The sequence below is a fragment of the Aspergillus japonicus genome (assembly GCF_003184785.1).
Source record: "Aspergillus japonicus CBS 114.51 unplaced genomic scaffold BO86scaffold_31, whole genome shotgun sequence".
NCBI classification, from domain to species: Eukaryota; Fungi; Ascomycota; class Eurotiomycetes; order Eurotiales; family Aspergillaceae; genus Aspergillus; species Aspergillus japonicus.
Window position 1 is genome coordinate 75,066 of NW_020291668.1, and position 22,117 is coordinate 97,182.

Consider the following 22,117-nt stretch of genomic DNA (forward strand, 5'->3'; position numbering starts at 1 on the left):
TGTTTCTTTTCCTTTCCTTTTTTTTTTCTATTTTATTTCTGCCTTCATCTAGCTGTCAGCTTTTCCCTCCTACTCTCCATTCCTCATCCCCCCGTCAGCTGTCATTCGGGAGCTTAAAGCTATTTCCACCACTTTTGACCGACTCACTGACTGATTGGGGTCGTGGTTGAGAAAACCGTCTCCGGTCTCACTTATTTGCTTTTCAGCATCGTCTAGTCCATCACGACACCTCTCATCTTCGTTTCACTAGCACGGCAATCGTCCGATTCAACATCAGTTGCTCGTACTTTCTGCTTGTCTTTGGATGATCTAGTTTAGCGCCTGTCCGTCCTCGTTTACCACCACTGTGTCCTGGACCTTTTCGATCAACATCCACCACAACCAACGTCGAAATCCACCCCCCGCGTCTGCTGCCGCCTTCGCCTACTTTAATTTTGACTGCGTAACGCCCTGCATCGTCCCGTCACCGAGAAATTGCATATCCGTTCTCCGTGGTTTCGTCAAACGCCTTTGATCGACTGTTCCGCCTTGCAGCTCTGCATTTGTTTGTTCCGTGATCCTCTCTCGTCCCATCTCGTGACTCTCCCCCTCCCCCCCCGTCAACAATGGCCGACAACGTCTCCGCTGCGACCGCTACCACTCTCCCTCCTCCTCCCCAATCTTCCACTGTTGCCTCCAACCAGCAGTACGATGCGTCTCAGGGCAACGGCCAAGCCAATCCTTCCCACATGCCACCACCTCCCCGCCCGCCCGTGGTGATCCCTCAAAACACCAATCCGATCCCGACCGCTATCACATCGCCGATGTCTGGCAATATGATGTCTCCGACCAGCGCTGGTGGCTTTGTGCGTCGGGCAGCCCCTGAGCCAAACAAGAGGGCCCTTTATGTCGGTGGCCTTGATCCTCGAGTGACTGAGGATATCTTGAAACAAATCTTTGAGACTACCGGTCATGTTGTTAGCGTCAAGATCATCCCCGACAAGAACGTAGGTTTTTTTCCCCCTCACGCCGTCACTGACCTCTGGCATTCTTGATGCCCCACTATTTATTGAAGCACGCTCATCCTCCCTACTGACAGTCACAGAAGTTCAACAGCAAGGGCTACAACTACGGCTTTGTCGAGTTTGATGACCCCGGTGCTGCTGAGAGAGCTATGCAGACACTCAACGGGCGCCGTATCCATCAGTCGGTATGTACACCTAGGCTTTTTTGGTGTTGGTTCGACAGGTACTGAATCAATTTTGTCTCTCTTTACAGGAGATTCGTGTCAACTGGGCCTACCAATCCAACAATACGAACAAGGAGGACACGTCGGGCCATTTCCACATCTTCGTTGGTGATCTGAGCAATGAAGTCAACGACGAGGTGCTGATGCAGGCCTTCTCTGCCTTCGGCTCCGTATCGGAGGCTCGCGTCATGTGGGATATGAAGACTGGTCGCTCCCGAGGCTATGGTTTCGTTGCATTCCGTGACCGCTCCGATGCCGAGAAGGCTTTGAACTCCATGGATGGAGAATGGCTGGGCTCTCGTGCGATCCGTTGCAACTGGGCCAACCAGAAGGGCCAACCTTCGATCTCTCAGCAGCAGGCCATGGCCGCAATGGGCATGACGCCTGCTACGCAATATGGCCACCACAACTTTCCTACCCACGGCATTCAGAGCTACGACATGGTCGTCTCACAGACCGCGCAGTGGCAGACCACGTGCTACGTGGGCAACTTGACCCCTTACACCACGCAGAATGACCTGGTGCCACTCTTCCAGAACTTCGGCTACGTGCTCGAGACTCGTCTGCAGGCGGACCGTGGATTTGCTTTCATCAAGATGGACTCGCATGAAAATGCTGCCATGGCTATCTGTCAACTCAATGGTTACAACGTCAACGGACGCCCTCTGAAGTGCAGCGTATGTCTTCCTCACTTCCTGTGTCTTAGTCCCGTTGCTAATTGACCACATAGTGGGGCAAGGATCGTCCTCCTACTGGCCAGTTCGACAACTTCTCTGGCCAGCAGGCCAGCTCACCCTTCAACTCTAGTCCCACTCCGTACTTTCCTCAGTACGGCGGTCCTGGGGGACCCATGACCCCTCAAGGTAGCTCGTTTGCGCCCTAGTGTGGGGTTTCCCGCTAACTCTCTGGCTCCAGGCCCCAACCCAGCCGGTAGAGGATGGGACCAATCCGGAATGGGTGGTCAAGGCTATGGCCAAGTTCCTGGTAACGCAGGATACGGCCGCGGCCAAGGTGCCCCAGCCTCTGGGTGGAACCAGCCAAACAACGCCAATTTTGGCAATGGCTTCGGTGGCTATCAAGCGTAGCCTCTTCTCGATATATGCTGTCGCCTGCCCCACACGCACTGGTAGTCGGCGGTCTGTACCGGCAAAAGCGTTAAGCATCAACCCTTTCCTCTCCTTCCTCCTTTCTTCTAATACTTTACATTTCACCTGTTTCTGTCTTTCCATCATTCAACACTGCTTTTCTTTTTCTCTCTTCTCTTCTCTTGTCTTCTTTCTTTTCTTTATGACTGCCCCTTACAAGGTGGATTTTTAAAGCGCATCTCCCATTCTCCATTCTTCTTTTTGAAATGAAATTTGTGTGTTATCGTACACCCAATACCCCAACTCCGCTTTGTTGACTCAAGTTTCCATATGCTGTCTTCTTTGAACGAATGCGCGCAACTTTGATCAAAGGCTAAGCTTCTTGGGCTTCTCACTTAAGCGTTCTGCGGACTAAACTAAAAGTACTGACCATTCTCATTCTATTCCTGATACTTTCTCTTTGGTCTACGATTTAATAAATAGCTCGCTGGTGTCGTACGATTAGTATGTATAAGCACAGCCTGGTGAGGACGGATATCCTCTGCTTTCGGGCTGTGGGAATCATGGCTTTCTGCTTTCTTCTGTTATTTGTCCACGGGAAGCTAGGGCTTTCCCTGCGATTCTGAGAGTCGCCATTTGAGCATCGCTGTTGATTCGATCGATACCGGGTTTCTTTTCTGTTTGTCGATTTGTACTCGTCTGGCCGGGTTGGTTGGCACAGTCCTGCCAGTTTGTGATACCATTATCTGTTCAGGTGACTTTCTTTCCAGTCCAAATTCCAACTTCGGGCTCTTGGTATTCTGAAACCGTGCCCACATGATTTTCCAGTCTGGAGCCCATGCTGATGTTGCTGGGATTTGTTTCTATTGCCTGATCTTTCTTGGAGTAATGGTTGGGTTTGACCGTAGTTTATGTGATTGTAGGTGTCTGTATGGTATGGTGTTTTTAGAATTCATTATGGGTATCTAAATAATAGGTTAGCCTCTAGCTGTGCTTATATAGGCTTTGGATGCTTCCGTCGGTCGCTAAAGCATTAGTTGTTGTGGGTAAATATGAAGATGTAAATTGTAAATTGCAAGATGTTGATGCTAAAATAGAACCAACCAAGCGGGCTGCGGGGGTGGAAGGAAACCGACTGGGGCGGCAGGGCAGCTGCTCAGGTACCGTACCGTACCTAACTTGAAAGTAATCCATCCGCCCACCGCCTGGACCCTTTTCTTCTTGGCCGATCGATCGATGCCTTGCGGCCCCCTCTTCCTCTTCCTCTTCCTCTTCCTCTTCCTCTCCCTCTCCCTCATTATTCTCTCCTCCACGTCTTCCCTTTCCACTTCCTCTTTCTCCCCCTGCCTTTCCTACCAACGCTTGCACCACAGCTGATGAACATCCTCGCCAACTTTCCTACCGGGACACTGGATGTGGGCATGCTAAAGATTGGTTAGTCGCGCCCAGCCTGCGCCAATGGAAGATGCAGGCAATAGCAGCGGTGCGGCACTCTCGCTGGACGACAATGACCGGCTCGCCGGGCGCATGCGCTCGGGAAGCGCAAGCAGCGGCCACAAGCGCAGCACCTCCGGCTCCTTACTGTCCCGATTATCCTTCCTGCGAATGATCCAGGCGACCCAGAACACGGCCGAGCGGAGCCATTCGGGCCTCGAGCGCGATGACGGCGACGAACTCACCTCCGGCTTACGGGGCGGGCGGGCCATGTCCAACGCGATCCAGCAGCATCGGCGGACGCGTCGGAGACGGGGCTCGCTACGCAAGACGGCCCTCCTGGGCACTCGACTTGACTACCGAGACAAGAAGACCGCAAGGGTCCCGGCCGATGTCCTGCGAGGGGACGGCAGTGGGAGCGAACCCCGACCGGGACCGACCCCCTTACCCGCCTCCCCCTCCTCCGCTTCCACAAACCCTCGAATGCGATATCTAGCCGACTCTGTGTCGCGCACCGACGATGAAAACACGCCGCTCAGGACCCTCGACTCCCAACACGGGGATGAGACGGATACTGCATGGACGCTGATGGATGCACCGCAACGCGCCCGGGCAGCCGGGCCGTCAGCGGCGGCGGCGACGCATCGCCAGTCCAGCCCGGCGAAAAACAACCTCCTTGGAGTCGGCGATGAGATGATGACGACCGACGACGAAGAGATCATCTCCTTCCCGCGCGCCAGCAGTGCTGGTACGATTTCACATTCGTCCTCCGCTACTAGCGGCGCGACGGGCCTGCGCCTGCCCTCAGCCTCGTCGCCCTCCGATAGCTACTACACTCTGCAGACGGACCCGACGTACCGGGCTCTGCAACGGGCCAAGTCGCCGCTGGCCACGCACGCGGTGGATATGGCTGCCAGCTCGCAGCTGGTGTGGGACTACTCGGAGACCGAGTGGTGGGGGTGGATCATCCTGATCGTGACGTGGCTGGTGTTCGTCGTGGGGATGGGCAGCTGCTTCGGGGTCTGGAGCTGGGCGTGGGATGTCGGGGAGACGCCGTACGCGCCCCCGGAGCTGGAGGATGATCCCACCCTGCCGATCGTCGGGTATTATCCGGCTTTGATCATCTTGACCGCGGTCATGTCGTGGGTGTGGGTGGTTGTCGCCTGGGTGGGGATGAAGTACTTCAAGCATGCGAACATCTCCGGGGAGGATATCTGACGTTGTCTCTTGTGTTGTGATTCTGCGGTGGTCTTTGGCTCATACGTGAGCCGCTTTTTTGGGTCTGTACTGTACATATTTTTCGTGTTGATGGTCCCCGTCTTAGCATAGCAACTTTCTCATATTGTAATGGTCTTGTTTCATTGTGACTTCATTAAAAGACAGTGTCATCCTTGCAGATATATAAGATGAGTCTACAATTTTATGTGGATTAGGATCCCCGAAAAATAAAAAAACCAAGTCCCAAAGAATTACCGGTTCACCAACTCCGACACCCAAAAATGACTCCCGCCCTCACACGTCCTACCCCGGCCAACCCTCTTCACCAAACGTCAAAAACCAACCCGGAAAGTCCAAAACCCCACCCTCAATGCGACACGGCGCACTGATTCGCCGGCGTCATGTCGAAGGCGGGCGCCTTGGCGTCGTTCTGCGGTTGCACAGTGGTGCCCGGGGCGGTGCTCACCAGGCCCTTGGAGACGGCGAAGCAGGAGGAGCGATCCTGGTTGGAGTCCTCGACGTAAAACTCGTCCATAATGGGGTGCAGCATGACGGTCTGCTTGTGGATGGTGACGATGGAGTTGGCGGGCACGGAGACCCAGTTGTCTGTACAGCAAAAATCAGCATTAGGCCCACACCCCCCCCTCAATCCCCATTCTTGCGGAGTCGAAAACACATACGCCTCTCAAACGTAATCGGCTCACTGGCGACCAGCACAATATCCGCCCCCTTATCATGCCGCTCCATCTTGAAATGGCCCTGCCCCTTGCCCTCGGTCCACTTGGTGCCCGACGAGAAATACAGACTGGCCGGCTCGTCCGTCTTACTGCTGATATACCGGGTGCAGATGACGGTATGGCCGTCGGTGACGGCGAAATTCAGCAGACTGCGCGTCTCGACCGCGCCGACGGCGCCGCCATGCCGGCGGGGGATGTCTTTGATGAAGGTGTTGATCTGCGCGATGGTCTTGACCATCACGCGGCGCAGCAGCGCGGGGCCGAACCCCTCCGGCCCGGGGTCGGCGCTGGGGTCGACGCCTTCCTTCGCGAGCAGATCGAGGAACAGCGCGAACGCCCACTCGCTGTCCGTGCCGCCCTTCACCCCCAGGTACCACTTGTCGGCCAGCGAGTCGGCCAGCGCCCGCTTGATGTACTGCCACCCGCCCACGTTGCCGTTGTGCATCCACATCAGCGTGCGGTGCTGGAACGGGTGGCAGTTCGTGTCCGACAGCGTCCCCTCCGTCGTCGCCCGCACGTGCGCGAAGATCAGGTTCGAGCACGTCTTCGACGCCAGCCGCTCCAGGTTCTCGCAGTTCCACGCCGGCAGCGTCGACGTGAAGATGCAGGGGTCCGGACCTAGTTTCGGGTCCGTGTAGAAACCTACCCCGAAGCCGTCGCCGTTTACGGGGCGGCGGGTGTCCTGCAGTGGTTCTTGGTTAAAGGTGATACTGAGGGGGAGAGGGGGGGGCAAATATGGGCAACTGGGCAACTGGGCTTTCTTTCATTCAACAACAGGAAGCAAGCAGACGTACCAGTCTGAGACGCGAATCGTACGACTGGGTCAAGATGGAGTGACTGGGTTCTGTGACCAGCTTGCTGAGACGAATCTCATGGCGCCCTTTGTATACCTGATGGGGAAGCGGTCAGCATGCTGCGACAGAAATAGGAGGCCAGCAGTTCTCAACTTCGACTTACTAAAAAGCGACACATGTTGTATTTGTATCGATGTAGAAAAGCTTGTAGTGCTTTCGACTAGAGTAAAGACTTCCAGCGTCCCTACTGCCGTGCAAAATCCCCAAGTGATGTCAGCGTTGGGAGGTGGAAGTGGTATGTAAAGTCGGTCTGGGCCCGACGACAGCGTGCAGAGTCACAAGTCAAGTCACAGCTTGAATGGTCCGACAACGGAGCAGCAGCAAAAGCACGCACACGCACACTGGGTGTTGCCCCTTTATTTGTATTCGCAACACCAAAAAAAAGCTCAGACTCGTGCGGCTTAGACTCCCTTAGAATCTAGACCGACAAACCGTCCAGATGACGAATTTCGATGCGATTATTTGGTTATTGTCGAGTGTCTTCTGTAGATCCCACGTGACTCACACCGTATTTTATACGGCGGGCGAAGCGGCCAGCGGGTGCAGTGCAGGTCACGGGATCAGGAATGGCCCGGAGGGGATTCGCCGCCGCCGCCGCGGGACAATCAATCAAGCGATCGTGGATGACATGATCTCTCCTTCCCAGCCTGAAGAGCTTCTCTTTCTTCCCCTTCTCGCTGTTTCTCTCTCGCCTTTCTCCTGCTTAACACTTCGACACTATCCTACGAAATAAATCTCGACAATCAATCGCGTTGCTACCACGTCCCCCCCAGGGATATGAACCACCTTTCCTAAATTCACGTCAGACAAATCCCGAAGCGTATATGATATTTCGGCCATCATGAGCGGGAGGATCCTCTCCCACCGTCTGGTTCCGCTCCTGCGGACGGGGCATCTGGCCCGCCATGTTCACAACGCTGCTGCCCGCACCGGCGGCCTCCTGCGCTCCGATGGCAGCGCGGCCTTACGGCGACGGCCTTGGCCCGTCGGTGCCAACGCCATCCACAACGTGCCTGCTGTGCGGGCCATCTCCTTCCACCGCATCCTCCCCAAGCTGGCCCTGAAACTTGTGCGGCTGCCGGCCATGTTTGGCGGGGCCGTGCTGGCGGGTGCCGCTTACATTCAGTATCAAGCTGCGCGTGAGTTCTTTCTTTTCGGGAATACTTGTTGATGGCTGTCTGACGTGCGGTGGGTTTACTTTAGAGGCGGGAAGCTATGCTATCGATATCTTCAAACGGGCGGGCGAAACGGCGGGCGGTGCGGCCTCGAGCTTATTCCAGGAGATCCAGAACATGGCGGAACAGACGCAGCGCGGGTGGCAGAAGACGACGGAGGATGTTGACCTTCCGGAATGGTTGCAGAAGATCCTGCGGTTGAACGAGGACGCGCAGTCGGATAACGGGGGCTCGGGGGGTGGCGGTGATGGAAAGGGCCCGAAGGAGAGCCGGATCGGCGCGGCTGCTGCTGGAGCGACCACCGCCGGAGCGCTGGGGTACGATCAGTCGGACGAGGAGGATCTCCGCGCGGGCCGCCAGATTGCGGAGGACGACCAGATGATGCTGCTCACGCGGAAGATGATCGAGATCCGGAACATCCTGCAGAGCGTCGGCCAGTCGAACACCCTCACGCTGCCCTCGATCGTCGTCATCGGCTCCCAGTCGTCCGGGAAGAGCTCGGTCCTGGAGGCAATTGTCGGGCATGAGTTCCTTCCCAAGGGATCGAATATGGTCACCCGCCGGCCGATTGAGCTCACCCTCGTCAACACCCCGAACGCGCAGGCGGAGTATGGCGAGTTCCCCGCGCTGGGACTCGGCAAGATCACCGACTTCTCGCAGATCCAGCGCACCTTGACGGACTTGAATCTGGCGGTGCCGGAGAGGGACTGTGTTTCGGATGACCCCATTCAGCTCACCATCTACTCGCCCCATGTGCCCGATCTTTCGCTCATTGATCTGCCTGGCTATATCCAGGTCGCTGGGCGGGATCAACCACCACAGCTGAAACAGAAGATTTCGGATCTTTGCGATAAATATATTCAACCACCGAACGTTATTTTGGCTATCTCGGCGGCGGATGTCGATCTCGCCAACTCCACTGCTCTTCGAGCCAGCCGTCGTGTGGATCCCAGGGGCGAGCGGACAATTGGTGTCATTACGAAGATGGACCTGGTGGATCCTGACAGGGGCCACAGCATTCTATCCGACACGAAATACCCTCTCCGCCTGGGCTATGTTGGCGTGGTCAGCCGGATCCCTCAGACGACGGCTCTCTTCTCCAGGGGCAGCGGCAACATCACGGGCGCCATTCTGAAGAACGAGCACGCCTACTTCTCTCAGCACCAATCCGAATTTGGACCGCAGTCGGACGTGTCGGTCGGGGTCAACACATTGCGCAACAAGCTTATGCATGTCCTTGAGCAGACGATGGCATCGAGCCTAGCAGGTACTAGGGACGCTATCAGCCAAGAGCTGGAGGAGGCCACTTACGAGTTCAAGGTTCAATACAACGATCGTCCCCTCAGCGCGGAGTCCTATCTGGCCGAGAGCCTGGACAGCTTCAAGCACTCCTTCAAGGGGTTTGCGGAAAGCTTTGGTCGCCCCCAGGTCCGCGAGATGCTGAAGCGCGAACTCGACCAGCGGGTGATGGATATTCTGGCGCAGAGATACTGGAATAAACCGATCGAAGATCTCACGGCGCCCATGCCAGAGTTGGATCCTCTGAGCGATTTGCCCAAGGCGGATCCCGAATCTCTCTACTGGCATCGCAAGCTTGATGCTTCCACCTCTTCCCTGACCAAGCTGGGGATCGGTAGACTTGCCACGACAGTCGTCGCCAACGCAATCCAGAACCATGTTGACCGGTTGTTGACCGACTCGACTTTCGCGAGCCACCCGTACGCCCAGAAGCAGATCATAGATGCCTGCAACAGCATTCTGAATGACCGGTTCTTCAGCACGAGTGATCAGGTCGAGAACTGCATCAAACCTTACAAATATGAAATCGAGGTCGAGGACCCTGAATGGTCCAAGGGTCGGGAGAACGTCAGCAAGGTTCTCAAGGACGAGCTCAAGGCATGCGAGTCCGCATTCAAGCACGTGGAAGATTCCGTTGGAAGACGGAAACTCAAGGATGTCATGTCGTTTGTCGACAAGGTTAGAAAGGGCGAGGTGGTGTTGGAGGGTGACGGCGCTGGCGGTGCTGGCGGCTTTAGCGCCGACCTGTTAGCCAGAGGTAGTGCTCCCCTTCTTCCCTTACATTATGCGTCTATCAGACTAACGAATGTTTCAGGCCGCGAAAGTGTCTTCCTCCGCGACCGCGCCGACATCATCAAGATGCGACTCCTGGCCGTCCGCTCCAAGCAATGTGCCTCGCAGAAGAACAAATACTACTGCCCGGAGGTCTTCCTAGACGTCGTCGCCGACAAGCTCACGTCGACCGCCGTGCTCTTCCTCAACGTCGAACTCCTCTCCGAATTCTACTACAACTTCCCGCGCGAGCTCGACATGCGCCTCGGCCGCCACCTCTCCGACGCCGAGGTCGAGCGCTTCGCCCGCGAGGACCCGCGCATCCGCAGCCACCTCGACGTCATCCGCCGGAAGGAGCTCCTCGAGCTGGCCCTTCAGAAAATCGAGAGCATCCGGCAGCTCGACGGCCGCGGCAAGCGCGGCAACACGGACCGTCCGGTGGGCGCTCGGGAACCGAGAAGTCGTGGCTGGAACCTGTTCTAAACATTTTGCTCTCCCCCCGTTATAATCCAACTAGACTTCCATCTTGTGATATCCGTGTCCTCCTCTCCATCTTTGCGGCATTCTCGCATATTCCCTGCCTCTCTCTCATTCGATGTACGTTTCTTTTGTGGCCGTGGTCTGGCCAGGGGTAGGAATAGGATTTATGTATAAATCGGTGTATCTCGGTTTGTTGTGGTGGGCTGTATGGCATGGTCGATGCTCTGCAGTCCCGCCCACCAATACTACGGCTTACGTACTTTTCTTGTTCATCATGAAGTTGTAGAATAGGCGCCACATGGTCCAAAGCATGGCATTGAGGCTCACCTAGTATCGAAAGATATTACGTAGATATGCCTAAGCCGTAGGGATCAAACACCTCAAGCCAACGCCGCCGTCAGCAACCCATACTCATTTGCCCCCAACTGTCTCTCCACCACAGGATTCCGGTGTAGCCTTTCATGCACCACGCCTGAAAATCCCGAAACGACCCCTGCGCCAGCAACGCCGCCGTCTCAAACGCCGGCGGATACGCCCCGGCATCCGCCCAATCCACCAGCCACACGTTTCCCGCCTCATCCAGCACCAGATTCCGGGGACTGATGTCCTGATGCACGAGCTCCAACTGCCGAAACCGGAACGCCGGGACATTCGGAGCTGCCTTGCGGACCTGCTTACAGATGTCCAGCTTGTGGTTGAACCACCCTTCCAACTCCGCGACACTCCCAAACGGGCCGGCGCTGTAGTGCGTGAAGAAGCGGCCGCGGCACGGCCATTTCCTCCCGTCGGTACCAATGCCATTGCCATTATTGGCTTTGGGAGGTGTGGTGGAGGGTTGGGCCTACGTCTACGTAGGGGGATAGGAGGTTATCCATTTCGGTGGTAGACTACTATGTTTATGAGAGGCCTGGGAAGGTTGAGAGGGGGGTATGTTCTTTGGATGTATAGATCGCTGCCGATGCAGGTCTCGGACGATGGCAATGCAGGAAGTTAGAGATAGAAAGGTCTCTCGGGCATCCTTCAGAGGCTTGCCTTGAGGGACGTTGCGGGGGAGGAAGGTCTATATAGCTCGCAAGGCCATGAGATTGCGACTAACGTACGTAGTATATCTATTCTATTGTACGTACGTACATCAGCCGACATCAAGTTCAAGCGCCCAGCGGGAGAGGCCTAGCCGCCCGGCAATCCTTCCCGTTATATAGCCATGTGGGTCTGGTCTGTCTCATGCCCAAATGGCCAAAGCCAAGCAGGCGGGGAAAGACGAAACCATAAAAAAAAGGGAAAAAAAAGAAAAAAAAAAAAACTTCGACCAAGAAGAGCAAAATAAAGAACGTCCAGGGAGAGGATCGAACTCTCAACCTCACGATTAACAGTCGTACGCGCTAACCAATTGCGCCACCCAGACGACTTCTGATAATAAGATCTTTAGATTTGTAAACTATAGCTCAAACTTGTTGATGTGCATCTTAGTCGGCAAACATGATAGCTTTCAAGATCCTCGGTGCTAACTTCTGGTCAATCGCTTAGAGTTTATGTTGACGGCTTATGTATATTTGGCTTTCTAATACTGTTTACATTGAGCATCAGGTTGGTTTAGTCACGGACGTGATGGGATCCAGGGTCATATACGTAACATAAAGTCGAGTTCTATGAGTTGCAGCTCACTTCCAGATATATACACAGGTCAATGTTCGCGTGTTGACCCCACCATGTCTAGGGTAGTCCGCCCATCATGCTGACTGCGCACGGCGCGGTACGCCTTGAGGTTCTGGAGGTTGCGCTTCGCCCAGCGCTTGACCTCCGCATCGTCCATCGTATCCGCTTGTTCCAGGATCGGGCGCGTTTCGTCGGAGACCACCTGGGACACCGTTTGCCAGTAGTTCCCGATGATCGTGCTGTTCGTATGTCGCGCGAACTGCATGGTGATGATGGTGACGATGACGATGTGGGTCGCAATGAGCGTGGTGCCGATGATGAAGCCGGTCCACTGCGAGGGGATGGAGGAGGAGACGGAGAAGCCAGTCGATGCGGTGGCGGTGCCGGCCATCTTGACCAGCTGCTCGTAGTAGGCCATCTGGAAGATCCGGGCCAGCACGACCTGCACGGCTAACGCGGGGCTCGCGGTCGTGTTGAGCGTGTCCTGGAACATCTCGACGTGAGTGTTCTCGGCGCTCCCGCTGTAGAACCCCGTGCCGTCGTCGGCCAGCAGCACGCCCGGGCTGTAGGTGTAGTTGTCGGTAGACATCAGCAGGGTCGGGAGACTGACGTCCACAGCCAGGAAGAACGCCGGCAGGTCCGTGTCCCCCGTGGATGAGTCGTTGAGCGGCAGAACGGCGCCCCATTGGGACCGGGGCTCGAGGCTGAGCACCCCCCGGCTGGCCAAGCTCTCGCGGGTGCGCGATGCGCCCAGCTGGCGTCGTGCGGCTTCCGTGTTGTAGCTGTTGGTGGTCCGGTCCCAGCTGATCGTCGGCTCGGGGTTGTCCGAGGAGCTGTTCAGTCCCACGACGATGGTCTCAACAGCCACGTTGATCAGGCAGGCGGAGACCCGCAGCGTCTTCGTGTCGTTCCCATGAGTCACGATCGCCCAGGGCCCGTCGTTGCCTGCGACCCGCGCGGCGACATTCTGCGAACCGGCGCGGACGACCGAAGCCATCGACACGATATCCAGGACTAACCACATCACGGACGCGGTAGCGTACCCATGTGGCTGGACGAGAGGATCCTCCGTGGAGAAGACCGTCCAGTTGCGTTGCTGGGTGGCGATGCACATGCTGCTCTGTCCAAACGTGTTAATGGTCCAGGAGAGCGGGGTGGGCAGTTTGCAGGTGAAGTTCGCAGGCCCGTAGGAGTCCTGGCCTACCGATAGTGGGTACGACAGGTTCTGCATGGGGATTTGTCCAGAGATGTGTATCTCGTCCTGGTCGGTCGCGTCGAGGCGCATGTTCACCAAAGGTGGTGGTGCGCAGATGACCCGCTGATCCATGACGGGAGCAGGGCCCTGGTATCTGCGCAGTTTTGTTCGGTGCTCCTCCTCGTCAAAGGGGAGGAGGGCCCGGTAGGTGTGCCCGGTGTCGTGGAAATTGGATCCTTCCTTGAACGGTTCGGACAGCTCGGCGAATGTCCAACTTGCCGCGGGGCGCATCGTCCACCAGCCGCTGGCCGTACTAAACTCGGTATCGAGGAGGCTGACATTTGTCGAATTGTTGCTCTGGGTGAACGTGCTGCTGGTAAAATCCGACAGGTATATAGTGGAGAGGAACTGGGACGCGGCGGTCACCAGCACCTCGGCGACCACGAGAGTAGAGATGAACGGTGGGAGATGAGGGCGAAAGTCGGTCGCCGTGAATAGGCTGCTGGGAGCCGCCTTGACCGCACGTAGGATGGAGTATAGTGGTCCCTGGAGGAGGGGGATTCCTTTTGTCTCCAGAACAACGCCCGCAACCATTGCGGTGGCAAGCCCTGCTTGGAAGGACACTACGGTCCGAATGGCAGTGGTGCATATCGTAATCAGTCGAGTCGCCCAGTCTGCATTCACAATGCGAAACCAATAGACCTCGGGGTCTCCTCCGTTGATTGCCTTCATTGACTCCCACCAGAAGAGGATCAGAAATGTGACTGCAAGTAGGAGCACTGGCGGACCGAGGAATATTGTCAGGACGCCGGTGGTATCGACCTTTTGGCACAGGCTTCTTTTCTTGGTCTCGAGCTGTTTTTTCTGGGACTCCACGTCCGTCTTCGTACTGGGAGGCTTCGGGGCCTTTCGTGTGGGATGGAACCTTGTGTCCCCGCGCGTGTGGAGGCGCATGGCTGCATAGACTTGAATCTGGCCTGGAATTCGAATCGAGACTGGAATTTAGATCGAGACTGGCCACCCTGGTAGCCTATCTATGTGAGAGTACGCGGGGTTGTGTTTGCTGCGGCGGCGATTGCTTATCGCTGTCGCTCGAGCAACCCCGCTGTCCCTGTATAGCAGAAAATGGGCAGCTATAAAGACTTCCATGATGGAAACTGTCTATATAACTTGCCTGGAGAAATAGTGTTCTCCCAATGGCGCAGCTGTGTGGAAAGGAGAGGGGGTTGCGTTGATCGTCCATCGATTAAGCGCCGGCTGTGCCAACTTGCCAAGGACTAAGGTACTAGTCTAGCGTTGGTCATTGCCCCAGCCTGTCAGATTCAAGCCATAAACATACTGCCGGCTTAGTCTACTTTGATAAGCGCGCTGGATTCTATTTTGGTCTGGCAGGATTCAGGTTCGCTTACTGTGCTGTGGGACTCGGGCCTGTCTTTGATGCCAGATACAAAGCTTGACCTCTTCTGTCCTCCCCTTAGGGCTCGCTCTTTGGGTTTTCAGGAATGACCCTACCGTATGGGAATTTACGAAGGACCTAGGTCTTAATTCGTGAAACCACAACATGAAGTTGAGGATTGTAGGGCGCAAGGCTTATGTATAGGCCAGAGACGGAGGGAACTCCGAGCGCCCATCAATCCTCGAGAGTAAAGGCAGCGCACTGCTCCCGCAGTGGCTTCGATAACGCATGGCCATAAGTACAATACTCTGGATACTGAAAGCCCCGTCGGTTATTTGCTGTCTTCTATAGGACGTGCTTTGGTTTCGGGTAGAAATGCTGAGCGTCGATCTCAACACATGGCTTATGGCGTGGTTGCAAGTTAGGGCCCGGCGGGTTACCTGAACGATGTTGAAAGAGTGCCCCACGGTCCGCCCAAAATGAACATCTTGGCACCGATTTGTGTGGCTCTTGAACCTCTGTATGCAGGCATGTATTAATTTGGGTGTTTAATAAATCGATGCAAGTCTTTGGCTAACTTTAGGATGGTCTTGGAGGCGACATAGTTATATATCTTGTATACTCGGGTTTCATAGTCGCTGGCAAGTCGAGCCATCCGGGGAGAACTCTGTGTGGTACTTGTGCATAGTTTGATTCTTCATCTTCTCGTTCTCCACCATTGGTTGTCACCATTAAAAAGGCACGATTGAATACAGTTGGATAGGAGAGGCACACTCACAGGTATATGTTCCCGACCACACATGGAATTAACCAGATAAAACATTGAGATAAAGCGCGCTATACAGACCAATATCACAAGTCTCCAAGACTTATACTAGCGAAGCAAGAATTACCCCTAGATCTCTTTTAGTCTGTAAATTCAGAGCTGAATTTGCATTTCGAAACATGGAAGTCACTGATCCAATCTCCGGTTTCCTGTAATGCTAGATAGTTTCAAAACTTTTGCCGGCAGCACAACAAGTACGTCTTGGTGGCGCAATTGGTTAGCGCGTACGACTGTTAATCGTGAGGTTGAGAGTTCGATCCTCTCCTAGGACGTCATTCTTCTCTTTTTTGGAAATTTAAGTCATCTTACGGGGTTGTGGATCAGAGTCAGTGGCTGGACATACGGCGGCATGTGGAGTCGGAAGTGGAGCTGCCGCCTGCGAGCATAAGGTCGAAGAACGATGGTGTCACATAGATGAACTGCACATCTTGACACCGATAAATGCAAGTATTCATTCGGACAAGGACTTTGACATATCACACCAGGCCGAGCTCGCTCCAAGAGCCCTGATATTGCCATATTTCTTATATCCTTTTACTCCAAATTGCGCGATGTAAACAACACAGGCAGCCCATTGTCGAGGTAGATATGGCTATACAAAGAAGAATAGTCATTCTTCATATACACATGTTCGTACTCTATAGATCGAGCCAGTTGTCTTCCTGTATATGCAGACAAGAGTGGCAGAAGACTTCCCCCTCTATAGGTACAGTACAGTGCACTCAAGTCGCAGAACCCGCGATGGCGGAAGTAAGAAACGTTTCTTCCTGAGCCATGAGCAGGAGTCTCAAGACTTACGAGGACCATATGGTCGAAGGCAATGTCTTATGTATATTAAGACCACTTAGGCATGGTTCATTAGGGTAGCTACTCGGCTACATCGAACTCTACACGGAGAGAAGCATTCTCGGGTTGACCGGAGACGAACTCATTGTCGGCAGTCGTAGGTTACCGCATCTCAACGGAACGTTTCATGATAAAATCCATTATGATTCAATGATTGGCGTTCTGTTACGGGCGGCGGAAAACAAATTATATGATTTATAATTCAATCAAAAGTGTGGCTCGATCTGTCCCGGCGATCTGATATGAGCTAGGTTTGGTGAACCATGGGAGCTGTCTAAAAGTGGTGCTTAGTGTATTACAATTGTGTAACGTGCGGTAAGCTTCATCACCATAAGAAGCATGTCTGGGTGGCGCAATTGGTTAGCGCGTACGACTGTTAATCGTGAGGTTGAGAGTTCGATCCTCTCCCTGGACGGCCTTTCTTTTGATTTTTTTTTTTGGCAACTCACGCTCAAGTAGAGAGAGAGACCCAAAAATGATGAATTCTATTTTCCTCGCCCAAAACCTTTCTCTAATCTTGCTTGTTTTGGCTGGCATTATTGATTGAGGGTTCGAGGTCTCAAAAAGTAGGTTAGACATACCGCATGGGTGGACTGAGGACATTGAACCCTAATTCAATTTGCGTTTCTCTTGCAGTCGGATCTGAAACATATGGCAGTCCATGCTATTGCTTCCCTGTACTCATTCTATCAATTACCGTTACCTTACATGCCTGCTGATCAGATAATTAACTAAGACATCTTTCGGCAGTATAGCGCCAAGGCTTATGATATACACGAAGACCCGGAGGTTAGTTGGTTACGAATCATGCTATTTCAGGCCTACCGAGGGTTAAGAATATCCTGACATTAGGTCATAATGTAAAGCCCAAGAAAGAGACCGTCACGACCAGATAGCCAGTAAATTGCCTTCATACCTTCAGGCATAGGCAATCTTCAACCGGCGGAGAAGAAGACCCGCTGTCAGAGGCTTGTAGATATACTGCCACAACTGAAGTGCCAGTCACTCCGAAGCACAGCTACTGATCGGGTGTGTATGTCAAATGTTGACGTATTTTGGCAGGCAGCAGATGTTCACTCGGTGGATACTCTAGAACCTTTAGCCGGATATCCAGAAGCTACAGCGTAGTATAAAGTAGAATGATTCGATGAAAAAAGTAGCGACTATCTGTATGAAAGAACTGTTTGAAATGTATGGTTGATTGGGGAAGTGGTATCCCGATAATAACATGCTATCTCATCACTTCGTTGCTGAAATGGGTAAGTAAGGCTTGGGTATACGGCGGATGGACGGCAAAGCCCGAAGTGACCCAAACTGTGCTCAAATCAACGCTTCCAAGTTGAGTTAACATCAGCTGTTCTTCCAATTGTGGAGCTAGTTTGTGGAAATGTCGGAAGTGGCTGCGGAGAATCAGCGAAAATGTGATTCTGGATAATGGACAGCTTCTATTGTAGCAGAATGCGTAGACGGGACTAGACAATGGAGAAGTGTTGGCTACGTATATCGGAGATTGGATTAGTGAGCTTGAGTAATAGCTTGTTCCCAAAAAAGCTCGGAGCAAAGAAGATCAGAGAACGTGTGCCCTATGACGGTGAACAGGATAGTGGACAGAGTACGGTTTCAGGGATCCCTATTTCTCCCAATATGCGAATCTACGCTCTCAATTTGCCTTCCTATGAAATAGAATAAACTCGAGAAGCTATACAGAAAGCACCCGTCATGCAGCACAAGCACGTCTAAAGTAATCCACCAGACCTATGGCTTAATATGACTAGCCGACCGCTTCCTGAAGAGCGGCTTTCGTTTCTCCGCTGGTTTCATGATCTACCCAGACAGCACACCAATCAGCTTCCTTACTTCAAGATCCTGTACGAAATAACCAGACACAGGCACTCACCTGGAACGAACACAGCAAGCTCTCATCGACACTCATCATCGCGCCCGAATTATCAAACTCCCCGCAATAATTGGGCGCACTGAACAGTGTCACCAACTTCCGCTTGGCGAAAAACTCATACCCGTCTTCCACACACTGGTGCGCGCGGCAGACCAGATCAATATCGTGCTTTTGAGTGAAACGAGTGACGGCATCGGGCCCGAACGTAAACGACACCCCGCGATCGTTCTCGCTCCATCCTGTAGTATCCTTGTCTGGGTCGGCCCAGAGGAGATCGCATAGGAGGCCGCAGTCGGGGATCTAAGATCCAAATCAGTCTACAGAACCCAAGTAAGGGAAAAGATAGGATTTATGTACATCCGTCGGACGCATAATGCGACGAATCTGCTCCATCGAATTCAGACCGGGACTGAGGCCGCTGTGCGTGCAGAAGATCTTGTCGTCAACGATCGCCGCGATGGGCAGGCAGTCGAAGCAATCGATGAACGTTTTCCAGACCCTGACGCTATAGCGGCGCTTGCACTCGTCGTAGAAGCCGTAGATGCGGTTGATGGAGGCACACTCGTGGTTCTCGCGCAGGATGAAGAAGTTCTCCGGGCATTTGATCTTGTAGGCGAGGAGCAGGCAGATGCATTCGATCGACTGCTTGCCGCGGTCGACATAGTCGCCCAGGAAGAGGTAGTTCGCTTCCGGTGGATAACTGCCGTGTTCGAAGAGGCGGAGGAGGTCGTAGTATTGGCCGTGGATGTCGCCGCATATCTGGTTGCGCTGTCAGTGCTGGGGAAGTGGACGGTGCGGCAGGGTTGCTTTACCTTGATGGGGGCTTCGAGCTCGAGGAGAATGGGTTGGGAGATGAAGACCTCGCGCGCGGTGCGGCAGAGATATGCGATCTCCGACTCTTGGATACTGACAAATTTTCCGGTCGATGGCCTCGAACCTCAAGTAGGCGTTCGATTAGAGAGTCTACGTCTACACTGTCCTGATTGGCCATGATATAAGCAATATAGTAGAGTACGTCTTAAGTATGAAGAGAGGTTGATTATTGGCCAGCAGGCATTGGGAAAAGAGCCAAGGGAGGGGAGAAATTCTTATAGATAGGTCGAACATAGGATGGAAAGTGAATGGAAAGGGGGGTTCTTCCTCTAGGTGTTCTCTTTCTTGTCCTGTTTCTATTCTATTTTTGGCAGCAAGATTCACAATCTCGACGCCGTGGTAATCAGATTTCAAACTAAAGCTGGATTTACAAATTTACTGGCTTTACACCCAATAAGGGCAATCTAATTTAGTTCGAATAATGGGATCTGAGGTTCGGAACCCCGAGCGGGTATCGGAGTTCGGCTCCTGTCAACTCATAGAAGTGGAGCAGGCCCTTACTGCCCATGCCGCCACCATCAACGTCACCGATAGCTCGTTACATAACATGCCTGTATATATACCCTGACCTTGTGGTTTTTCTTCTTGAGGACCGAGGAAACATGATACCCAATGATAAAAACGAGTCCCTAATCCGCCCAAAACAGGTGAAGTCAACTACCATTCCATCAGGACTGTTGATGGATGGATTGGAGACTTGATGCAATGCAGAACATTGTCTGAAGATAATGTAGAGCGACTGTGTAGTCTGGTGTGGGCTTCCCGTTGTCAAATATAGTCAAGCATAGAGTCTTTTGGATTGTGTTCATGCCGCCCCGCCTCAGGCAAAGGAAGTGGTACAGGATGAAGCCAACGTGCAACCGGTCGTAAGTTTTTCCAACTATCCTCGATGGTCAGGATATGTGTGTTTATCAGTGCCACTGACCTACCTTGCAGACATGCCCAGTGACCGTCTGCGGCGACATCCACGGCCAATACCACGATCTGATCGAACTGTTCCGCATAAGCGGGCCATGCCCAGACACGAACTACCTCTTCATGGGTGAAATGCCAGACCGCAAATGGGGAGAAGAAAGCCTCACTAACCCCATACCCCGTGTCTAGGCGACTACGTCGATCGCGGCTACCACTCCATCGAGTCCGTCTTGCTCCTCATCGCGCTCAAAGTCCGCTACCCCAAACGCATCACGATCCTCCGCGGAAACCACGAATCGCGCCAGATCACCCGAGTCTACGGGTTCTACGACGAGTGCCTGCGTAAGTACGGCAACTCGCCGGTCTGGAACCTCTTCACGGATCTGTTCGACCATCTGCCCCTGTCGGCTCTGATCGACAATCGGATATTCTGCCTCCATGGGGGCCTGAGTCCGTCGGTCGATACGCTGGATAACATCCGTGTGCTGGATCGCTTCCAGAAGCCACCGCATGAGGGTCCTATATGTGACCTGCTTTGAAGTGATCCCGATGAGAGATGTGGGTGGGGCATCTCCCCGCGTGGGGCTGGGTACACCTTTGGGCAGGATATCTCGGAGGGGTTTGATCATCGGGATGGGCTTGCGCTGGTGGCGAGGGCGCATCAGATGGTGATGGATGGGTATTCGTGGTCGCATGGGAGTGTGGTTACCATCTTCTCTGGTATAGTCTCAGTGGAGCGACATGACGGGCGGTAGGGCTAATGGCCTCTGCGGTAGCCCCGAACTACTGCTACCGCTGTGGCAACCAGGCGGCAATTGTGGAGATCGACGATTCTCTGAACTACCAATGGCATGTTACATGTCCATTAGATTATCGGAGACTATACTGATTTTCAAGATAGTATACAGTTCGACCCTTCTCCGCGCACTGGAGAACCGACAATGCAACGACGGACGCCGGATTACTTTCTATGAGTAAGATGGGTTCGTGGGGCTGGATGCATTGTGCTTCTGTACTATAGATAAGACTATAGACAATGTGGAATGCTTTCACACGCTTCTGATGTGTCAACACATACCCGGCCCAGGGTACAACACCCGGTGAAGTAGACACAGTGGGGTTATGTTATGGAAATTGGAATATTACTTTCACTATCCAGATATAAAATCATCGATAAGTTCAAATGCCTGAAAACCGGAAAACCCAAAAGCCTAGACTTCAGGAGCGGAAGTACAAAACAAGACATATTAAAAAGGAATGAAACCGTAGCCAGGTTTTCGTCTCAGAGCATCGAGTGTCGACGTACTGCTGAGATATGCACAGTGCTCGGCGAGCACTTTAGTCAGGCTGTCGCAGTCCTCGGATATAGTCATCAACCGTATGGCAAGTAAGTACTCCGACAACCTGCTTACAGCAGCGATAGAACCATTTTCCACTCAAGGTGTATGTTGGAGAAGAATCAACGCGATTGGACACTCGGATGCATTCGTAGTCGATAATCTGGCAGGTAAGTTTTTGGGGTGTTCCCTCAGGTGGTGACTTTCCGAAACCCTAATTGAGGGTCTTTCTTCCCTTACTCTCATCAATATCTCTCGACATAGCAATTTCAAGGATCGCATCGAAGACTAAATTAGGGAGAGACTGGACATAAGCTTGAACCTGACACATTAAAGTGTCTATTTGACAGACTCGACCCGAAGATCAGAGGAACAGTACTGGTAGTGGTGAAGGTCGACCTGGCAAGCAACCGGGTAACACGCCGCACCCAACCCTATTCTGCTAGGCACTCCAGAGAAGCAAACAAGCAGCATAGCATGCAGGTTAATGCAAAGCCAGTGGCCCACCAGAGCAAGAAAAAAAAATAAAATAAAAATCAAATGCGTCCAGGGAGAGGATCGAACTCTCAACCTCACGATTAACAGTCGTACGCGCTAACCAATTGCGCCACCCAGACGATTTGTTGAGACGGCCAATGGCTGGAGGATATAAGGCGTATGAGAAACGAAGCAGGAAAAGAGCAAGGGCAAAAGCAAAAAGCAACGTCCTAGGAGAGGATCGAACTCTCAACCTCACGATTAACAGTCGTACGCGCTAACCAATTGCGCCACCAAGACGTGGTTGCTGATTGGCCAAAAATACAAACTTATAGCGTCCGACAGCAATGAAGAACAGATATGGGGATAGAATATAGCTCTCAGGCCCCCAAATTGTCTTGTGGATGGTGCGTCATGA

General features: G+C 53.4%; 8 protein-coding genes and 5 non-coding genes across 13 annotated transcripts; 6 read left to right on the top strand and 7 right to left on the bottom strand.

Moving 5' to 3' along the window:
- The first annotated feature begins 388 nt into the window (after nucleotides 1-388).
- On the top strand, nucleotides 389-2,513 carry BO86DRAFT_120453 (nuclear and cytoplasmic polyadenylated RNA-binding protein pub1). Its single transcript, XM_025666006.1, has 4 exons — nucleotides 389-986; nucleotides 1,079-1,189; nucleotides 1,258-1,905; nucleotides 1,959-2,513. The coding sequence occupies exons 1-4, from the start codon at nucleotides 606-608 to the stop codon at nucleotides 2,109-2,111; spliced, it is 1,293 nt and encodes a 430-aa protein (XP_025526702.1). The 5' UTR covers nucleotides 389-605; the 3' UTR covers nucleotides 2,112-2,513.
- Nucleotides 2,514-3,598: 1,085 nt separating this feature from the next.
- Nucleotides 3,599-5,161, top strand: BO86DRAFT_390005 (PIG-Y family protein). Its single transcript, XM_025672281.1, has one exon. It carries the CDS (start codon nucleotides 3,772-3,774, stop codon nucleotides 4,963-4,965), a length of 1,194 nt encoding a protein of 397 aa, XP_025526703.1. The 5' UTR covers nucleotides 3,599-3,771; the 3' UTR covers nucleotides 4,966-5,161.
- On the bottom strand, nucleotides 5,092-7,004 carry BO86DRAFT_390007 (glutamine amidotransferase subunit DUG3). Its single transcript, XM_025672282.1, has 4 exons — nucleotides 6,660-7,004; nucleotides 6,497-6,592; nucleotides 5,646-6,384; nucleotides 5,092-5,571 (listed from the first exon to the last, which is right to left on the bottom strand). Exons 1-4 carry the CDS (start codon nucleotides 6,672-6,674, stop codon nucleotides 5,333-5,335), a joined length of 1,089 nt encoding a protein of 362 aa, XP_025526704.1. The 5' UTR covers nucleotides 6,675-7,004; the 3' UTR covers nucleotides 5,092-5,332.
- Nucleotides 7,005-7,184: 180 nt separating this feature from the next.
- On the top strand, nucleotides 7,185-10,546 carry BO86DRAFT_364150 (dynamin-related GTPase MGM1). Its single transcript, XM_025669996.1, has 3 exons — nucleotides 7,185-7,695; nucleotides 7,760-9,787; nucleotides 9,845-10,546. Exons 1-3 carry the CDS (start codon nucleotides 7,398-7,400, stop codon nucleotides 10,282-10,284), a joined length of 2,766 nt encoding a protein of 921 aa, XP_025526705.1. The 5' UTR covers nucleotides 7,185-7,397; the 3' UTR covers nucleotides 10,285-10,546.
- Nucleotides 10,547-10,774: 228 nt separating this feature from the next.
- Nucleotides 10,775-11,047, bottom strand: BO86DRAFT_274124 (phosphotransferase family protein; the record flags this gene model as incomplete). The annotated part of the gene is made up of 1 exon (XM_025667250.1): nucleotides 10,775-11,047. A coding segment is annotated over one exon (273 nt), but the record flags the coding sequence as incomplete, so codon positions are not given.
- Nucleotides 11,048-11,612: 565 nt separating this feature from the next.
- On the bottom strand, nucleotides 11,613-11,686 carry BO86DRAFT_t171. Its single transcript has one exon. It is a non-coding gene; the product is annotated as a tRNA-Asn (tRNA).
- Nucleotides 11,687-11,923: 237 nt separating this feature from the next.
- On the bottom strand, nucleotides 11,924-15,351 carry BO86DRAFT_448833 (uncharacterized protein; the record flags this gene model as incomplete). Its single annotated transcript, XM_025676665.1, has 3 exons — nucleotides 11,924-12,835; nucleotides 13,229-14,029; nucleotides 15,307-15,351. The coding sequence occupies 3 exons, from the start codon at nucleotides 15,349-15,351 to the stop codon at nucleotides 11,966-11,968; spliced, it is 1,716 nt and encodes a 571-aa protein (XP_025526707.1). The 3' UTR covers nucleotides 11,924-11,965.
- Nucleotides 15,352-15,552: 201 nt separating this feature from the next.
- Nucleotides 15,553-15,626, top strand: BO86DRAFT_t166. Its single transcript has one exon. It is a non-coding gene; the product is annotated as a tRNA-Asn (tRNA).
- Nucleotides 15,627-16,541: 915 nt separating this feature from the next.
- On the top strand, nucleotides 16,542-16,615 carry BO86DRAFT_t167. Its single transcript has one exon. It is a non-coding gene; the product is annotated as a tRNA-Asn (tRNA).
- A 1,340-nt stretch (nucleotides 16,616-17,955) lies between these two features.
- On the bottom strand, nucleotides 17,956-19,088 carry BO86DRAFT_419744 (serine/threonine-protein phosphatase; the record flags this gene model as incomplete). The annotated part of the gene is made up of 5 exons (XM_025675142.1): nucleotides 17,956-18,024; nucleotides 18,098-18,397; nucleotides 18,455-18,856; nucleotides 18,910-18,993; nucleotides 19,035-19,088. The coding sequence occupies 5 exons, from the start codon at nucleotides 19,086-19,088 to the stop codon at nucleotides 17,956-17,958; spliced, it is 909 nt and encodes a 302-aa protein (XP_025526708.1).
- A 388-nt stretch (nucleotides 19,089-19,476) lies between these two features.
- BO86DRAFT_419745 (Serine/threonine-protein phosphatase PP2A catalytic subunit) lies at nucleotides 19,477-20,859 on the top strand (the record flags this gene model as incomplete). Its single annotated transcript, XM_025675143.1, has 8 exons — nucleotides 19,477-19,523; nucleotides 19,643-19,721; nucleotides 19,795-19,836; nucleotides 19,907-20,012; nucleotides 20,075-20,367; nucleotides 20,440-20,605; nucleotides 20,662-20,745; nucleotides 20,783-20,859. 8 exons carry the CDS (start codon nucleotides 19,477-19,479, stop codon nucleotides 20,857-20,859), a joined length of 894 nt encoding a protein of 297 aa, XP_025526709.1.
- Nucleotides 20,860-21,765: 906 nt separating this feature from the next.
- On the bottom strand, nucleotides 21,766-21,839 carry BO86DRAFT_t170. The gene has a single exon. It is a non-coding gene; the product is annotated as a tRNA-Asn (tRNA).
- An 86-nt stretch (nucleotides 21,840-21,925) lies between these two features.
- On the bottom strand, nucleotides 21,926-21,999 carry BO86DRAFT_t169. The gene has a single exon. It is a non-coding gene; the product is annotated as a tRNA-Asn (tRNA).
- Between the last annotated feature and the right edge of the window lie 118 nt (nucleotides 22,000-22,117).

What these genes read in the sequence shown, in the direction of transcription:
- BO86DRAFT_120453 (XM_025666006.1), top strand. Translation starts at nt 606, where the DNA reads ATGGCCGACAACGTCTCCGCTGCGACCGCTACCACTCTCCCTCCTCCT. An exon ending in GGCGCCGTATCCATCAGTCG is followed by an intron (nt 1,190 to 1,257) that starts GTATGTACACCT and finishes CTCTCTTTACAG; the next exon opens with GAGATTCGTGTCAACTGGGC. An exon ending in GACGCCCTCTGAAGTGCAGC is followed by an intron (nt 1,906 to 1,958) that starts GTATGTCTTCCT and finishes TTGACCACATAG; the next exon opens with TGGGGCAAGGATCGTCCTCC.
- BO86DRAFT_364150 (XM_025669996.1), top strand. Translation starts at nt 7,398, where the DNA reads ATGAGCGGGAGGATCCTCTCCCACCGTCTGGTTCCGCTCCTGCGGACG. An exon ending in CATTCAGTATCAAGCTGCGC is followed by an intron (nt 7,696 to 7,759) that starts GTGAGTTCTTTC and finishes GGTTTACTTTAG; the next exon opens with AGGCGGGAAGCTATGCTATC. An exon ending in CGCCGACCTGTTAGCCAGAG is followed by an intron (nt 9,788 to 9,844) that starts GTAGTGCTCCCC and finishes CGAATGTTTCAG; the next exon opens with GCCGCGAAAGTGTCTTCCTC.
- BO86DRAFT_390007 (XM_025672282.1), bottom strand. An exon ending in ACGATTCGCGTCTCAGACTG is followed by an intron (nt 6,385 to 6,496) that starts GTACGTCTGCTT and finishes GAACCACTGCAG; the next exon opens with GACACCCGCCGCCCCGTAAA. An exon ending in GCCGATTACGTTTGAGAGGC is followed by an intron (nt 5,572 to 5,645) that starts GTATGTGTTTTC and finishes TTTGCTGTACAG; the next exon opens with ACAACTGGGTCTCCGTGCCC.
- BO86DRAFT_390005 (XM_025672281.1), top strand. Translation starts at nt 3,772, where the DNA reads ATGGAAGATGCAGGCAATAGCAGCGGTGCGGCACTCTCGCTGGACGAC.